Raw genomic sequence first — 12110 nt, 5'->3', positions numbered from 1 at the left:
GCTCATTAATGTTTTAATTTTGATTGGTTTCAAATATAAATGCTAGATGAAACGAAATGTCTGATAATTAATTTATAAATTTCGGTAATGCTCCGTAACCCTATTCTGGCGACGGATTCGAGTTAGGGGCGTTACAAAAAGTTTATAGTTAGCTAACTATTTGTGTGGTTTACCTCGTAAATTTTGGATCAAAATTCAAAATCTTAAATATCGTCGTAAAATAATTAAATTTGGTAAAAGTACCACAAAACCCTTTACTATATCTTGGATTGCATTATAGCCCTTCGATTGAGAAAATAGGTAAATTATCCTTATCCGTAAGATGAGTGAACAAAATAACTCATTCATTACAATTTGGTGTTTATATATAAAATATAATAATAAATTTAACCCTCAATTTTTGTACATTTTCAATTTGATCCCTACCCCTTTATTGCAAGTAAATTAGAAAATTTTGAAATTAATAAGTCTAAAGGTCAAAAAGGCATTAGTAACAAATAAAAAAAATTAATTAAAACCTTTTAAAATTAAAATGAAAATGAAAATCATAAAAAAGTTATAAAAATTTTATTAAAAAATAACCATATTGACCCATTAAAATCCGATGGTTATAAAATTTTAAAAAATTCGACCCCTACTCATTTATTGGATTGGTATTGTTATTTTTTAATAAAAATTTTATAAGTTTAAAATTTTTATATTATGATTTTTAATAGTTTTTAAATTTTAAAATGCCTTAATTTATGTGTTTTTTTAATTTGTTATTAAGGCCTTTTTGACTCTTTGGTCTTATTAATTTTATTTTTTTAAATTTACTTTTACTAAAATGTTAGGGGCAAATTAAATAAATATGTAAAAATTGAAAGCTAAATTTATTATTATATATATACAAATATAAAAAATTCAATTTAAAAGTAAAATTTTAAAACTATTTAATAATGCATTAAAATAAGAAATTCTTTTTAAAAAATTTATAATGGTAATAAACCCAACCAACCATACGTCACATTTCACAAGGCATACATAGTCAATTTTTGAGTCGAAGCGGTTTACCCACTTGCTTATAAATTAATAGATGAATTTTTTTGAAAGAAAAACTAAAACGTGTAAGGTAAAAATACACATTTTTCAAAGCTTAAAACGTGTAATTAAATAATATCGTTAATTAAAATTTACTTGACCCCAAAACTTTATCATTTATTGGCCCAAATAGTTTTATTATTTTGGAACTTGTTTAAAACTGTATTAGAGATTTTTTAAGTCTGTATATTTTGTCTTCTTTTTCAGATGTCACAAAGTTTGAAGATTGTTTTCTATAGGTTTTCTCATCTAAATCACGATCCAAAGAAATAATCTTCACATCCCTATGATGTACAACCCGGAAATTAATCCTAGTGTAATTTTTTTCGGTTAAATTTCTCGAGCACTTTTAATATTATTTTTTATTTTATTTTTCATAAACTTAAGAAGAGCAATATCAATGCGTCCTATTTTCTTTATTCGGGTGTACGAATTTAGAAATAATATGTTAACCTTGGAGGTACGACGTCCATTTCCGATTACATCAGTCAAGGTGAAATCGTTTCTAAGGCCGTGGTTCTCCACGACGCATTATTTATTTATTTTTTCCTTATTATTTGTACTTATCAGTGCTAAAGTTTTTCGTTTTTTTTTTGTAGTAGTAATTATCCAACAATTTAAAAGTGATTTTATCTACTATTGTAGAAACAATGTGTAATAGCTCATTTTTTTTATGGTGTCAGAAACTGTTGTTTCAAGGCCACAAATACGACGAGTACTCAGTAAAGGAAAGATTTTACTTAAGCTTATTTCTGGCAAAACACTTGCTTTAAATAATTTTTTGCATGATCCTGCTTTAAATAGAAATTTGATTAGTGGTGGACTTGTGAATAAAGCATGCATTAAACTAGTATTTAAAACAAGTATTTTGTCAGATGTATAAGCTTAAGTAAAAAGTTTTCTTTACTGAGTACTTCTAAATTATTAGAATTACCCATGTAGACTTGTTTACCTTCAGCTACATTCTCAAATCCGGTGAACATTTCTCTGTTGGCGTAGAAATGTTTAGAAGTGCATGTGTCTACTATCCACTCAATGTTATTTTCCACTAGGATGACCTAGGAGACGACAATGGTGATCACCTCGTCTAGATCTTCAATCAAATGCACTAGTGGTTTGTTATCATTTTGATTGTGACTCCCAGAGCGGCCAGAGCGCCGAAAGCATTGGTATGCTTTGTGTCCTAGCTTGTTGCATACATAACAACTCATCAGGTTGTTGGACGTTTGATTCTTTCTCGGTTTCTTGAAGTTAGCAAGCTTCTTGGATTGAGGTTTGACTTTCTTCTTTTGATTACCAACGTTCTTAAATTTGTTAAGATTAGGACCAATAGAAGATTCCACGAGGTTAGCCTTAGAAGATAATTCACTAGTAGTGACAATTAACCTTATCTTTAAGACAGTTGGTTTCCTCGATTTTCATGTGGCAGATCAGTTCCTCCAAGGACATGTCTCATTTCTTATGCTCCAGAAGATTCCAATAGTTGGTTCCATGCAGTGGTTTGAGTTTGGACAGATTAGGGATGTATTTCTTAATAACGAGAGATATTGTTTCTACAGTAGTAGGTAATTCGCTTTTAAATTGTTAGATAATTACTACTACAAAACAAAAATGTTAGCACTAACAAATACAAATAATAAGGAATAAATAAATATTGCACCGTGGAGAAACATTGTTTTAGAAGCGATTTCGCCCTGATTAATGTAATCGGAAATGGATGTCGCCCCCCAAGGTTAACACAATGATTCTAAATCCGTACACCCTAATGAGGAAGAATTTGTATTTCTTTTTTCGAAGAATCAGGAAATAAGATAAAAAAAATTTTAAACTAGGTTGAAAAATACTTGTTAGAAAAATCACACTAGATTAAATTTACAGGAACGATTGAAAGGGTCACAGCGATCCCACTTAAAATCTAATATTTTAGATAAAATTTCTTTTATGTAATTTTAGTAATATATCAAAGTTTTAGAAATAGGAAGGATGAGAAAATCAACAAGAATGAGAGAAGCTCAGATTTTGTTACTTATAAAAAATAAGGAGAAATGAATCTTATTTATAGGATTCTGAAAAGCACAATTAAATCATCATATTGTAAAATAGTTATATTTCTGCATTACCTACTGTGTGCAAATTGGTGAATCTGGGGTTATTATCATCAAGGTGAATTGCAGCTGCTACGATATTAGCCAACAAAAATAACCAAACGGTTGAACCCATTTGTGAGATAAGCTGAGTCAAAGACCTGAAAACTATTTGATTTCTGATTCTAAATTTGTATAGCATAGAAAGACATCCATTTGTCATCAACCAGCTTGTAGTTCATGAAGGCTGAAGCAACTTCCTTAAATTCAAATGAGAACACAATCTAAGAAAGGGTAAGAAATACAGGACTTTGAATGGATCTAAAAGTAGCAAATAGCCCCAATGGGATTACAATAAAAATCTTGCTTATCATATCCCTTTATGGAGGCAAACGATGCGAAAGTCAATGTTATTTAGTTAGGAATTTGATGGCTGAGATCAAGAAAACGTTTAGTAGGATAGGATAGGTTGTCTGTGACAAATACTTGGAGCTCGCCAAGTGATTGCTTCTTCCATAAAAACATCTCATATGATATAAATGTGGTTTTCGAAGGAACAGCCAAACTAATAAAGAGGAACTGAGAGCCAATCTCGGATTCGGCATGAGTGGCGAACAGGCGACGCTGCTGCTGGAACCGATAGTCGTGGTGGAAGCGGGAGACAAAAGAGGAAAGCTGGAATGAAAGAGAAAGATGGTCAAATATTCAAAATGTCTAATAATTTAAGGGTCAAATAGTGAAAAAATCTACTAATTTATACTTTGAGAAAATTATATGGATTCCACGTGTGCTTTAACGGCTAATTTTGTTGCCAGGTGAGATTTTCGTCAAACTATTAATGATGATCAAAGTATAAGGAATCGATAAATCATATGGTAATTTTTTAAAGTTCGGGGACCGATCATGTACTTTACCCTTAAAAAACATTAAACTAGATGCCTAGAGGAATCTGGAATGTGGACAGAGATAGGCAAAAGCATGACTCATCTTCTCCGGTCTCCGATGCCTCTGTCTGCTTTCGCCCTCCCAAAGCGACTTGTCGTTTCCTTTCCTCTCGCTCAGCTTCTTCACCGTCACACAACACCCAAACCCTTCTGCTCCAGAATGTCCGCCACGCCATCAACTTCCCTGACTCACTCCATCTCCTTGCCCACTCAACTCGGTCAACCTGTCCAAGTCCTTGCCGCCCCTGGCCTGTCCGATTCCGAGTTCAGGTGAGTCGCCTTTTTTTTTCTTTTCTGGTTTTAGTTCTTTGATATTTTGGAAATGGGTAAGAACCCATTGTTTGATCATTCATGAACGTGAATTTTACAGGGCCGCTATTGAGTCATCTTTGTTTAGACAATGGTTAAAGAATCTGGAGTGTGAAAATGGGATTTTGGCTAATGGGTACATGACTTTAACTCAAGTGCTTATTCAGGTATCTATCCGTCTATAATACTTGCATTGATAATTGCGTCTTTTGGTTTGGGTGTTTTTTGTTTTACTTTTACTTGTTTTTATCATTCTCGTACTGAAAATCATGGAAGAATTGTTACTTAAATAAATTATAGGAAGCTATGTCTGGTGGATGTTGCAGTGGGTTTTATGCAAATTTTGGACTTGCTAAGCGTACAAGGAAATGTCAAATATCTCCTTTAGTACTCACGTTTTTCCTTTGATGACAGAAGTTTAGATTGATTGTTTTCTTTGATAACAGGGAGTTGATATGTTTGGAAAGCGAATTGGCTTCCTCAAATTCAAAGCTGATATTATCGATAAAGGAACGGGAAATAAGGTATTTGATCATCTTCCTTAATAGCTTTCTAAACATGTGAAACTGCTTGATGTTGGAACTGATTATTAATACCAGCTTGGAGCATTTGTTGTAATTATTCATGCAATTGTTGAATGTCTTTTCTTATGAACTAAAACATGCTTAAGGTTCCAGGTATAGTATTTGCACGAGGACCAGCTGTAACTGTGCTAATTCTTTTGGAGTCCGAGGGCACAACATATGCTGTTCTCACCGAACAGGTAGAGAAATGTTTAAGTATAATTGTTCTTCTAAGCAGTTTGTCTATCAAGTATGATAATACAATTGAGCAGAGGAGAGATCGGTTTTTGAAGCTGGCTATTTAAATATATATACTTCGTCCAAAGCTAATGAGTTCCTCATTCTTATCTAAGGTTAGGGTCCCCACTGGGAGGGTTGTTCTCGAATTGCCTGCTGGAATGTTGGATGATGACAAGGGTGATTTTGTTGGCACTGCAGTTCGTGAGGTCTGCTCTCTCTCTCTCTCTCTCTCTCTTTCCGTTTCTCTTTGCAGCACATGCACGTGCACAAACACAAACACATATTATACATGTCTATAAAGTTTGTAAAATGATTCACTTTAGTTTATGAAATTTACCCCTTTTTTAGGTCAAGTTTGTATATTAATGAACTGGAATGTACTTTTCCAGCCATCTCGTTTCCTCTTGATGTCTAAGTCGTTACTCTTCCATATCCAAGTCTCTTCTATGAGACCATTTCTCCATTTTGCTGGTTTTTCTTATAGATTATATTCCAGCCTTATCTTTACAGATATGCTGATGTTCTGCCATTCAGTTGAGACAACTTACTATTTTTGACATAACATTTTGTTAAAAACTCCGTAGGATTAGCTTCTTTTTACCTTTTCTTCTTTTCCTCTGTTATACAAATCATTTTTTAATGCTTTGAAACTGATAGGTTGAGGAGGAGATTGGTATTCGATTGAAACTAGAAGACATGGTTGACCTCACTGCGTTCCTTGATCCATCTACTGGATTCAAAGTTTTTCCTTCTCCAGTATGTTGGCAGTGCTGATGAGTGTTCTTTCCGTACTTAACTGCGTATAATTTTGATTATCTAATTATGGATCCATGATGTGCACTATTTGCTTGGAATCTTTGCATTACAGTCCCAAACCCTCAAAAGGTTCCGATAGTCCTTTTTCGGGACATTTAGTCATGTCATGACTTGATTCAGCTTAGTTTTATGATAATTATTTCTCGTCTTTTCCATGTTAGGGAGGCTGTGATGAAGAACTTGGGCTATTTCTGTACAGAGGGTGTGTTGATAAAAACATTATCACACAGCTTGAAGGAAAAGAAACGGGTTGTGTCAAACACGGTGAGCTGATCAAGGTTCGTGTAGTTCCATATGAGAAACTCTGGCACACGACACCTGATGCAAAGGCACTCATGGCAATTGCAATCTATGAAATGGCCAAGAAAGAAGGATTATTACCACAATAATCCTAACCAGCTAACATCAATCATTACCGGCTTCTGTTTGTTCGTAATTCAGTCAGTGGTTTTAAGATCATGGAATCATGGGCACCAATTGTCGTAGAAATCGAGTTTAAATATTTAGCCTGTAATAGACGTGTAAAACTGCAGTAGGAAGTTTGGTTTTGAGCTCCATTGTTAATTCATCGCTTAATGTTGGACCAAGTTTAGCCTTTAAAGTATAACTTAATTCCAAATAATAATAGAAAGTCTGTTTGAACTCAATCCGTTAGGTTCACTTAAGCTTCTTTACATTAGTAAAAACAACATTGGCTCTCATCTTCAAACTTTGCCAAAATAAACCTAATTTTCATTTGATTCTTGATTTGATTATTTATGCTTAAGTTTGAGTTTGAATTATGATTTTTCAGTAATTGAAATTAAAAAAAAAACTTTGATTTTGTCAGCTAATCAGATCAAACATTAGGATATTTGGATTTGATTTACTGATTAAAAAGAATAAAAGAACGTGTTAACCAATTGATGAGACATGGAACTGGAAAGGGTTAGTCTTTTAGCCACGAAGGCCCTAGTAAAAGCTTTAATCAATTGAAGATAAGCAATCCTTTAGGGCTGAACCGAAAATCACCTTGAATCATTAAAATTTAGTTTGTGATTGAGGACTTTTTTATTATTCGATCACGTAATTAAGGAATGGAATGAGCAACGATCACATTCAACCACAATAAACCTTTAAAATTATTTTTGATAATGTGATTCAATTAAAAGGAAAAATAAAATAAAAGGTGCAAGCACGTTCATAATCATCCAAGGGAAGAAGCATTGCACCCATTTTCCAAAAACATTTGAATTTGACTTTAGGGAATTTTATCTTCGTGATTGTCACGATGGCTTTCAAGTTGTTTCATTTAATCTTCTCCTGCAGTTTGGTAGTTTGCAAAACTATATCATATATATATATGGAGGAAAACATATGTACGTAAATAGGCACTGTTCTCATTTGTCTCACCATGGCTTCTTTTACTTCATGGAGCTTTAAGTTCTTGTTTATGACACTTGCAACCTTTGCCATCATCAGCAAACCTTCCCTTGCGGTTGCGGTTCCGGTTTTCCAATCAAGCCCTTGGGCTGCTGCCCATGCCACCTTTTATGGCGATGAATCTGCCTCTCAAACAATGGGTACTTTTCGATTTTTTTATATTATATATCCGTTTCATCTTTAAAATGATATATTGCAGATTTAAAATTCGAATATCAATATCTGCAATTATCTTCAATCATCTTTTTCTATTATTACTGAGCTTATAGGAGGAGCTTGTGGGTATGGGGATTTGTTCAGCAATGGTTATGGTACAGACTCTGCTGCACTGAGCACAACATTGTTCAACGATGGCTTTGCTTGTGGGACTTGTTACCAAATAAAGTGTGTTGACTCACCTTGGTGCTACTCTGGGGTTCCATCCACCACAGTGACAGCAACCAACATTTGCCCTCCAAATTGGGCCCAAGAATCCAACAATGGCGGCTGGTGCAACCCTCCTCGAGCCCATTTCGACATGTCCAAGCCTGCTTTCATGAAAATCGCAACATGGAAAGCTGGCATTGTCCCCGTCATGTACCGAAGGTACACAACATCTTCGATCTCTTAAAAGTGATTACATGAACCGGTTGAAATATGTGTTTAAATCCTTGTAGGGTACCTTGTGAGAGGCCAGGAGGGGTTAGATTTTCATTCCAAGGCAATGGGTATTGGTTATTGGTGTATGTGATGAACGTAGGAGGAGGTGGTGACATTGCAAACATGTGGGTCAAAGGAAGCAAAACAGGGTGGATTAGCATGAGCCATAACTGGGGAGCTTCGTTTCAGGCATTTGCCACACTTGGTGGCCAATCACTTTCTTTCAAGCTTACTTCATATTCAACCAAGGAAACCATCATAGCTTGGAATGTTGCACCTGAAAATTGGAATGTAGGGTCAACTTACAAGACAGATGTGAACTTCCATTAAACAACTACTTCAGAATTGCCTGGACAATTATTATCTTCTCTTCTTTTTTGGTTATTTCACTGTTCTTTTTTTCTCGGCTTTCCCTTTTTCTTGAAATTCAACCTTAGTTCGGAACAGCTCTACTACAGTTCTGTACTGTTGAAAAAGAAACAATCTTATATCAACTAGTTGAACATAATTTTTGGATCGAAAGACTGTGCTTCATAATAAGCACAAATTATATTTCTTTCTATTTTATTTCAAGACGTATATATGTGGACCAACTCAAAGGGATAAGAGAACTGCAAAGGGATGTTATATGGCTTAGCTTGGGATAAGAAAAATATTAGGGATCATTATGATTTTGACTCTTATGCTGCTATTTCCTTTGCCTTTATTCTACATGTATATGCATGTGGACTAACTCAAAAGGGATAAAAAGAAATGTGATGGGAAGGGAAAGGAAAGGATGGGATGCCATATGGTTTAAGCTACAAGAGACCCACAAACTTGATTAAAGTGGAGAACATGTAACAAAACAAACTGAGTACTGAGCCCCCAAATGATACAAAAGGGTCATCATTTCTCCCAACCTTAATCCTCCCCTGGCCTAGAAGTTCTCTTTTTTTTCCATGCCACAGCCAAAAAGAAGCTTCATTTTCCACAAGCTTTTAGGCAAATTCAAAGGAATTAATTAACACAAGTGCCTTTTGCTTGCTTTAAACTCCAAAATCCCACTTGAGAATCATATAGTATTGGGTCAATTTTACTGTGCAGATGATAAACTCCAAGACTCCGCATTTACATTGACCACTGCGGCAAACTGATATTGAAATTGAAGCCATTGGAGAAAACTGCAGATAAAAAATGCCTGATGTTCTCACATTCAAGACCCCCCGTTATGAAAGGAAAAACAAGAAATTTCTTATCCTTTTTTACCAGGACTTCCTTTCTCTTCAATTCAAAGCCTCTTTCATCTATAAACTTTCTCCCAAAACACATCATATTTTTCTCTTTGCAACTTCACAAAGAAATCAAGTTCCTTCAATACACCAGTTTCTAGCTAGCCAACATAAAGCTTATCCCTTCTCATGGGCTCTCCTTTCTTTCTAATATTGATAATCCTTTCATTGGCATCATTGCCCTCAACCAAAGCTGATGGGATCAGATCAGCTCGCCTTCTTGATCTTCTCATTAGGGACTACATAGTAAAGTCCTTTGACAGGCATTTCAAAACAGGTACTTTACACACTGTACATTTACCTGCAAACTTATCCGGCATCGAAGTCGATACTGCAAGGTTTCGATGTGGGAGTCTCCGTAGATATGGTGCAAAAGTTAAGGAATTTCATTTGGGAATAGGTGTGACTGTTCAGCCTTGTGCTGAGAGAGTCATTGTGGTGAGACAAACCTTGGGTTATAATTGGTCATCCATGTATTATGCAAACTATGATCTATCAGGTTACCAGCTTGTGTCACCTGTGTTGGGGCTTTTAGCTTATAATGCAGGCAGTGATGTGAGTTTTGGTAGCCCTTTTCAGCTTGGGATTCTTGCAAGGGAAAAGCCAATTAAAATAGATTTCAGCAACATTACAATGGCTTCCAACATGACTAGATCATCAATGAGGCCATTGTGTGCTGGTTTCGAAGGGGATGGCAAAGTTACATTGAAAAACCAAGTGTCACCCAATGTTTGTTTTGCAACAAGGGATGGCCATTTCGGTTTGGTGGTCGAGTCGCCGCCCTTGATGCCTGTGAGGAAGAAGATAAGCAGGTGGAAACTGGCGGTCGGAAGCTCGATAGGAGCTGCATTGGGTGCTATCCTCTTGGGGTTGCTTTTGGTGGCAATGTTTATTAAGGTGAAGAAGAAAGCTAGAATGGAGGAAATGGAAAGGAGAGCATATGAAGAGGAAGCTCTTCAGGTATCCATGGTTGGACATTTCAGAGCTCCAACAGCTTCTGTCACTCGAACAACGCCCACAATCGAATATCAGTACATACCTCATCATCCTTCTTGAAACCTTAGTTATTTGATTCTCTTTAAATGTACGATCATTCTTTCTCTTGTATTACCCAAATCTTTCAATCTTTATTAAGTATATCATATCCATCAACTGCTCACAAAGATGTTGATAGGTTCCATGTCTTGGAACATGACAATGCTAATTCCGGGATCTTTTTCTGAACACTTTGCTCTCTACGTTGAACAATTTCTTAGGTTTAAAGATTAGAGATCACATCAACAAAGCAAGAAAACTTTGGGTACTGCTTTTTCCTTGTTCCTTTTCGTCATAATTCATATTATCGAAGACATGGTATAGAAAATGTTGTTATATCTCCAATAAAAAATGTGGAAAAAGAAAATCTAATATTATACTAGTGGTTGAGAAGCTGTTGGCTGAAATCACGGTTGTCACCTGTGGGTCAAACACAATCATGAGGCGAACAGCCTTCGAATTTAAGTTTTGTTTAGGGTTGAAAATTGTTGGTGGTGGCCACATCTTCTTATGAGCAACAACACTGGCGTGTGTGTCTATTATATTCAAACAAATTGAAATTTGTACTTTTTTTCAACTAGGTAGAGAGCTAATTAGTCAGAAATTCCTTTTTTTTTTTTTTGTGGTTCTCTAAGCTATTTCCTTCTTACAGTACATGATGAAACTTGACATTCGAATGTCAAGTAAGATAACATGAACCTCCAAAAGAACACCGCAACAACTGTTCAGAGCGATTAACTGATTTCAACAACCGCCAATTGTCAGTCATTTCACTTAATTAATTCAAAACCAAGCCACAAGGCAAATCGGGCGTTGGCTGGCTATGTCTGATTTTCCTTAAATGGTCTCTAGATGGTGATTAATCCTTGGGCCCTGAATTCATTATGCATGGATCTAACAAGCTTCCACACCTGAATCGGGCTCATATTGATTCCTTAAAAGCAGAAGCATTTATAGCGTTCCAGCATGTCCAAGATCAGACCACGATTCAAGGCAGGAAGAAAACCCAAGAGCTGAGGTGGTGTAGCGTAGATTCCACAAATTCATCGTACCTATGGGAAAGACAAGAGTTAAAATGATGCCTCATTCATTAGATTTTGTGCACATGTATACAATCCAACATCCTCACCCTCTGAATGGTGTTAAGGCTTCAAAGAAGCTTGTCCTAATATTCATGATGCAACTTATATCCTGACTTAATACTGTAGTAGTTGCCATCCTTAAGCGGATGGTATCAAGTTATTGTAAATATAATATATATACCAATTGAATACCCTAAGAAATCTCTTAAATTTATATATAATTATAAAAGAAAATCTATAATGTTTATATATAAGCACAAAGTTTTTTGGTTTAATGTACCTAAAAAAGAATAAAACTATTAAAGCTCACCATCCACTTTAATGTACCGAAGAAAATCTATAATAATTAGTTAGAATTATTAAATCTGTATCTTGAGAGTTTAAAGGTCTTTTGTTTTTGCATGCAATATTAGTTGATAATCAACCAACTCATTCTTTAGGTAGATTTGCTTTGTTGAATGTTGACAATGTACTGATAATTAATTATATAAATGGATGAATGTGGGATGCACTCTTTTTTTTCACCCACTTATTTTGATTGGTGTTTTTTTAATGAAGCACTTTTTTCCGGTTAAAATTTTTAAATAAATAAAATGGTTAAATATATTTCGTATAGAATAGTTAA

General features: G+C 35.0%; 3 protein-coding genes across 5 annotated transcripts; all 3 read left to right on the top strand.

Moving 5' to 3' along the window:
- The first annotated feature begins 4034 nt into the window (after positions 1–4034).
- Positions 4035–6683, top strand: LOC107890672 (nudix hydrolase 14, chloroplastic). 2 transcript variants are annotated; one of them, XM_016815195.2, is made up of 7 exons: positions 4035–4378; positions 4479–4584; positions 4864–4941; positions 5088–5180; positions 5334–5426; positions 5878–5976; positions 6198–6683. In XM_016815195.2, the coding sequence occupies exons 1-7, from the start codon at positions 4119–4121 to the stop codon at positions 6423–6425; spliced, it is 957 nt and encodes a 318-aa protein (XP_016670684.1). In that variant the 5' UTR covers positions 4035–4118; the 3' UTR covers positions 6426–6683. The 2 variants fall into 2 exon arrangements, with proteins under 2 accessions (XP_016670684.1, XP_040957125.1); XM_041101191.1 differs by lacking the exon at positions 5878–5976 and having other exon boundaries at positions 4057–4378.
- A 540-nt stretch (positions 6684–7223) lies between these two features.
- Positions 7224–8610, top strand: LOC107890674 (expansin-A7). The gene is made up of 3 exons (XM_016815197.2): positions 7224–7598; positions 7728–8043; positions 8115–8610. The coding sequence occupies exons 1-3, from the start codon at positions 7430–7432 to the stop codon at positions 8425–8427; spliced, it is 798 nt and encodes a 265-aa protein (XP_016670686.2). The 5' UTR covers positions 7224–7429; the 3' UTR covers positions 8428–8610.
- Positions 8611–8690: 80 nt separating this feature from the next.
- Positions 8691–11618, top strand: LOC107890673 (uncharacterized). Of its 2 annotated transcripts, XM_016815196.2 has the most exons (2): positions 8691–10399; positions 10625–11618. In XM_016815196.2, exons 1-2 carry the CDS (start codon positions 9498–9500, stop codon positions 10635–10637), a joined length of 915 nt encoding a protein of 304 aa, XP_016670685.2. In that variant the 5' UTR covers positions 8691–9497; the 3' UTR covers positions 10638–11618. The 2 variants fall into 2 exon arrangements, with proteins under 2 accessions (XP_016670685.2, XP_040957126.1); XM_041101192.1 differs by lacking the exon at positions 10625–11618 and having other exon boundaries at positions 8691–10594.
- The last annotated feature ends 492 nt before the right edge of the window (positions 11619–12110 follow it).

This window comes from Gossypium hirsutum, chromosome D09, assembly GCF_007990345.1.
Source record: "Gossypium hirsutum isolate 1008001.06 chromosome D09, Gossypium_hirsutum_v2.1, whole genome shotgun sequence".
In the NCBI taxonomy this organism is placed as follows: domain Eukaryota; kingdom Viridiplantae; phylum Streptophyta; class Magnoliopsida; order Malvales; family Malvaceae; genus Gossypium; species Gossypium hirsutum.
The sequence above is the reverse complement of the archived record's forward strand: the minus strand, read 5'-3'. Positions and strand labels throughout refer to the sequence as shown.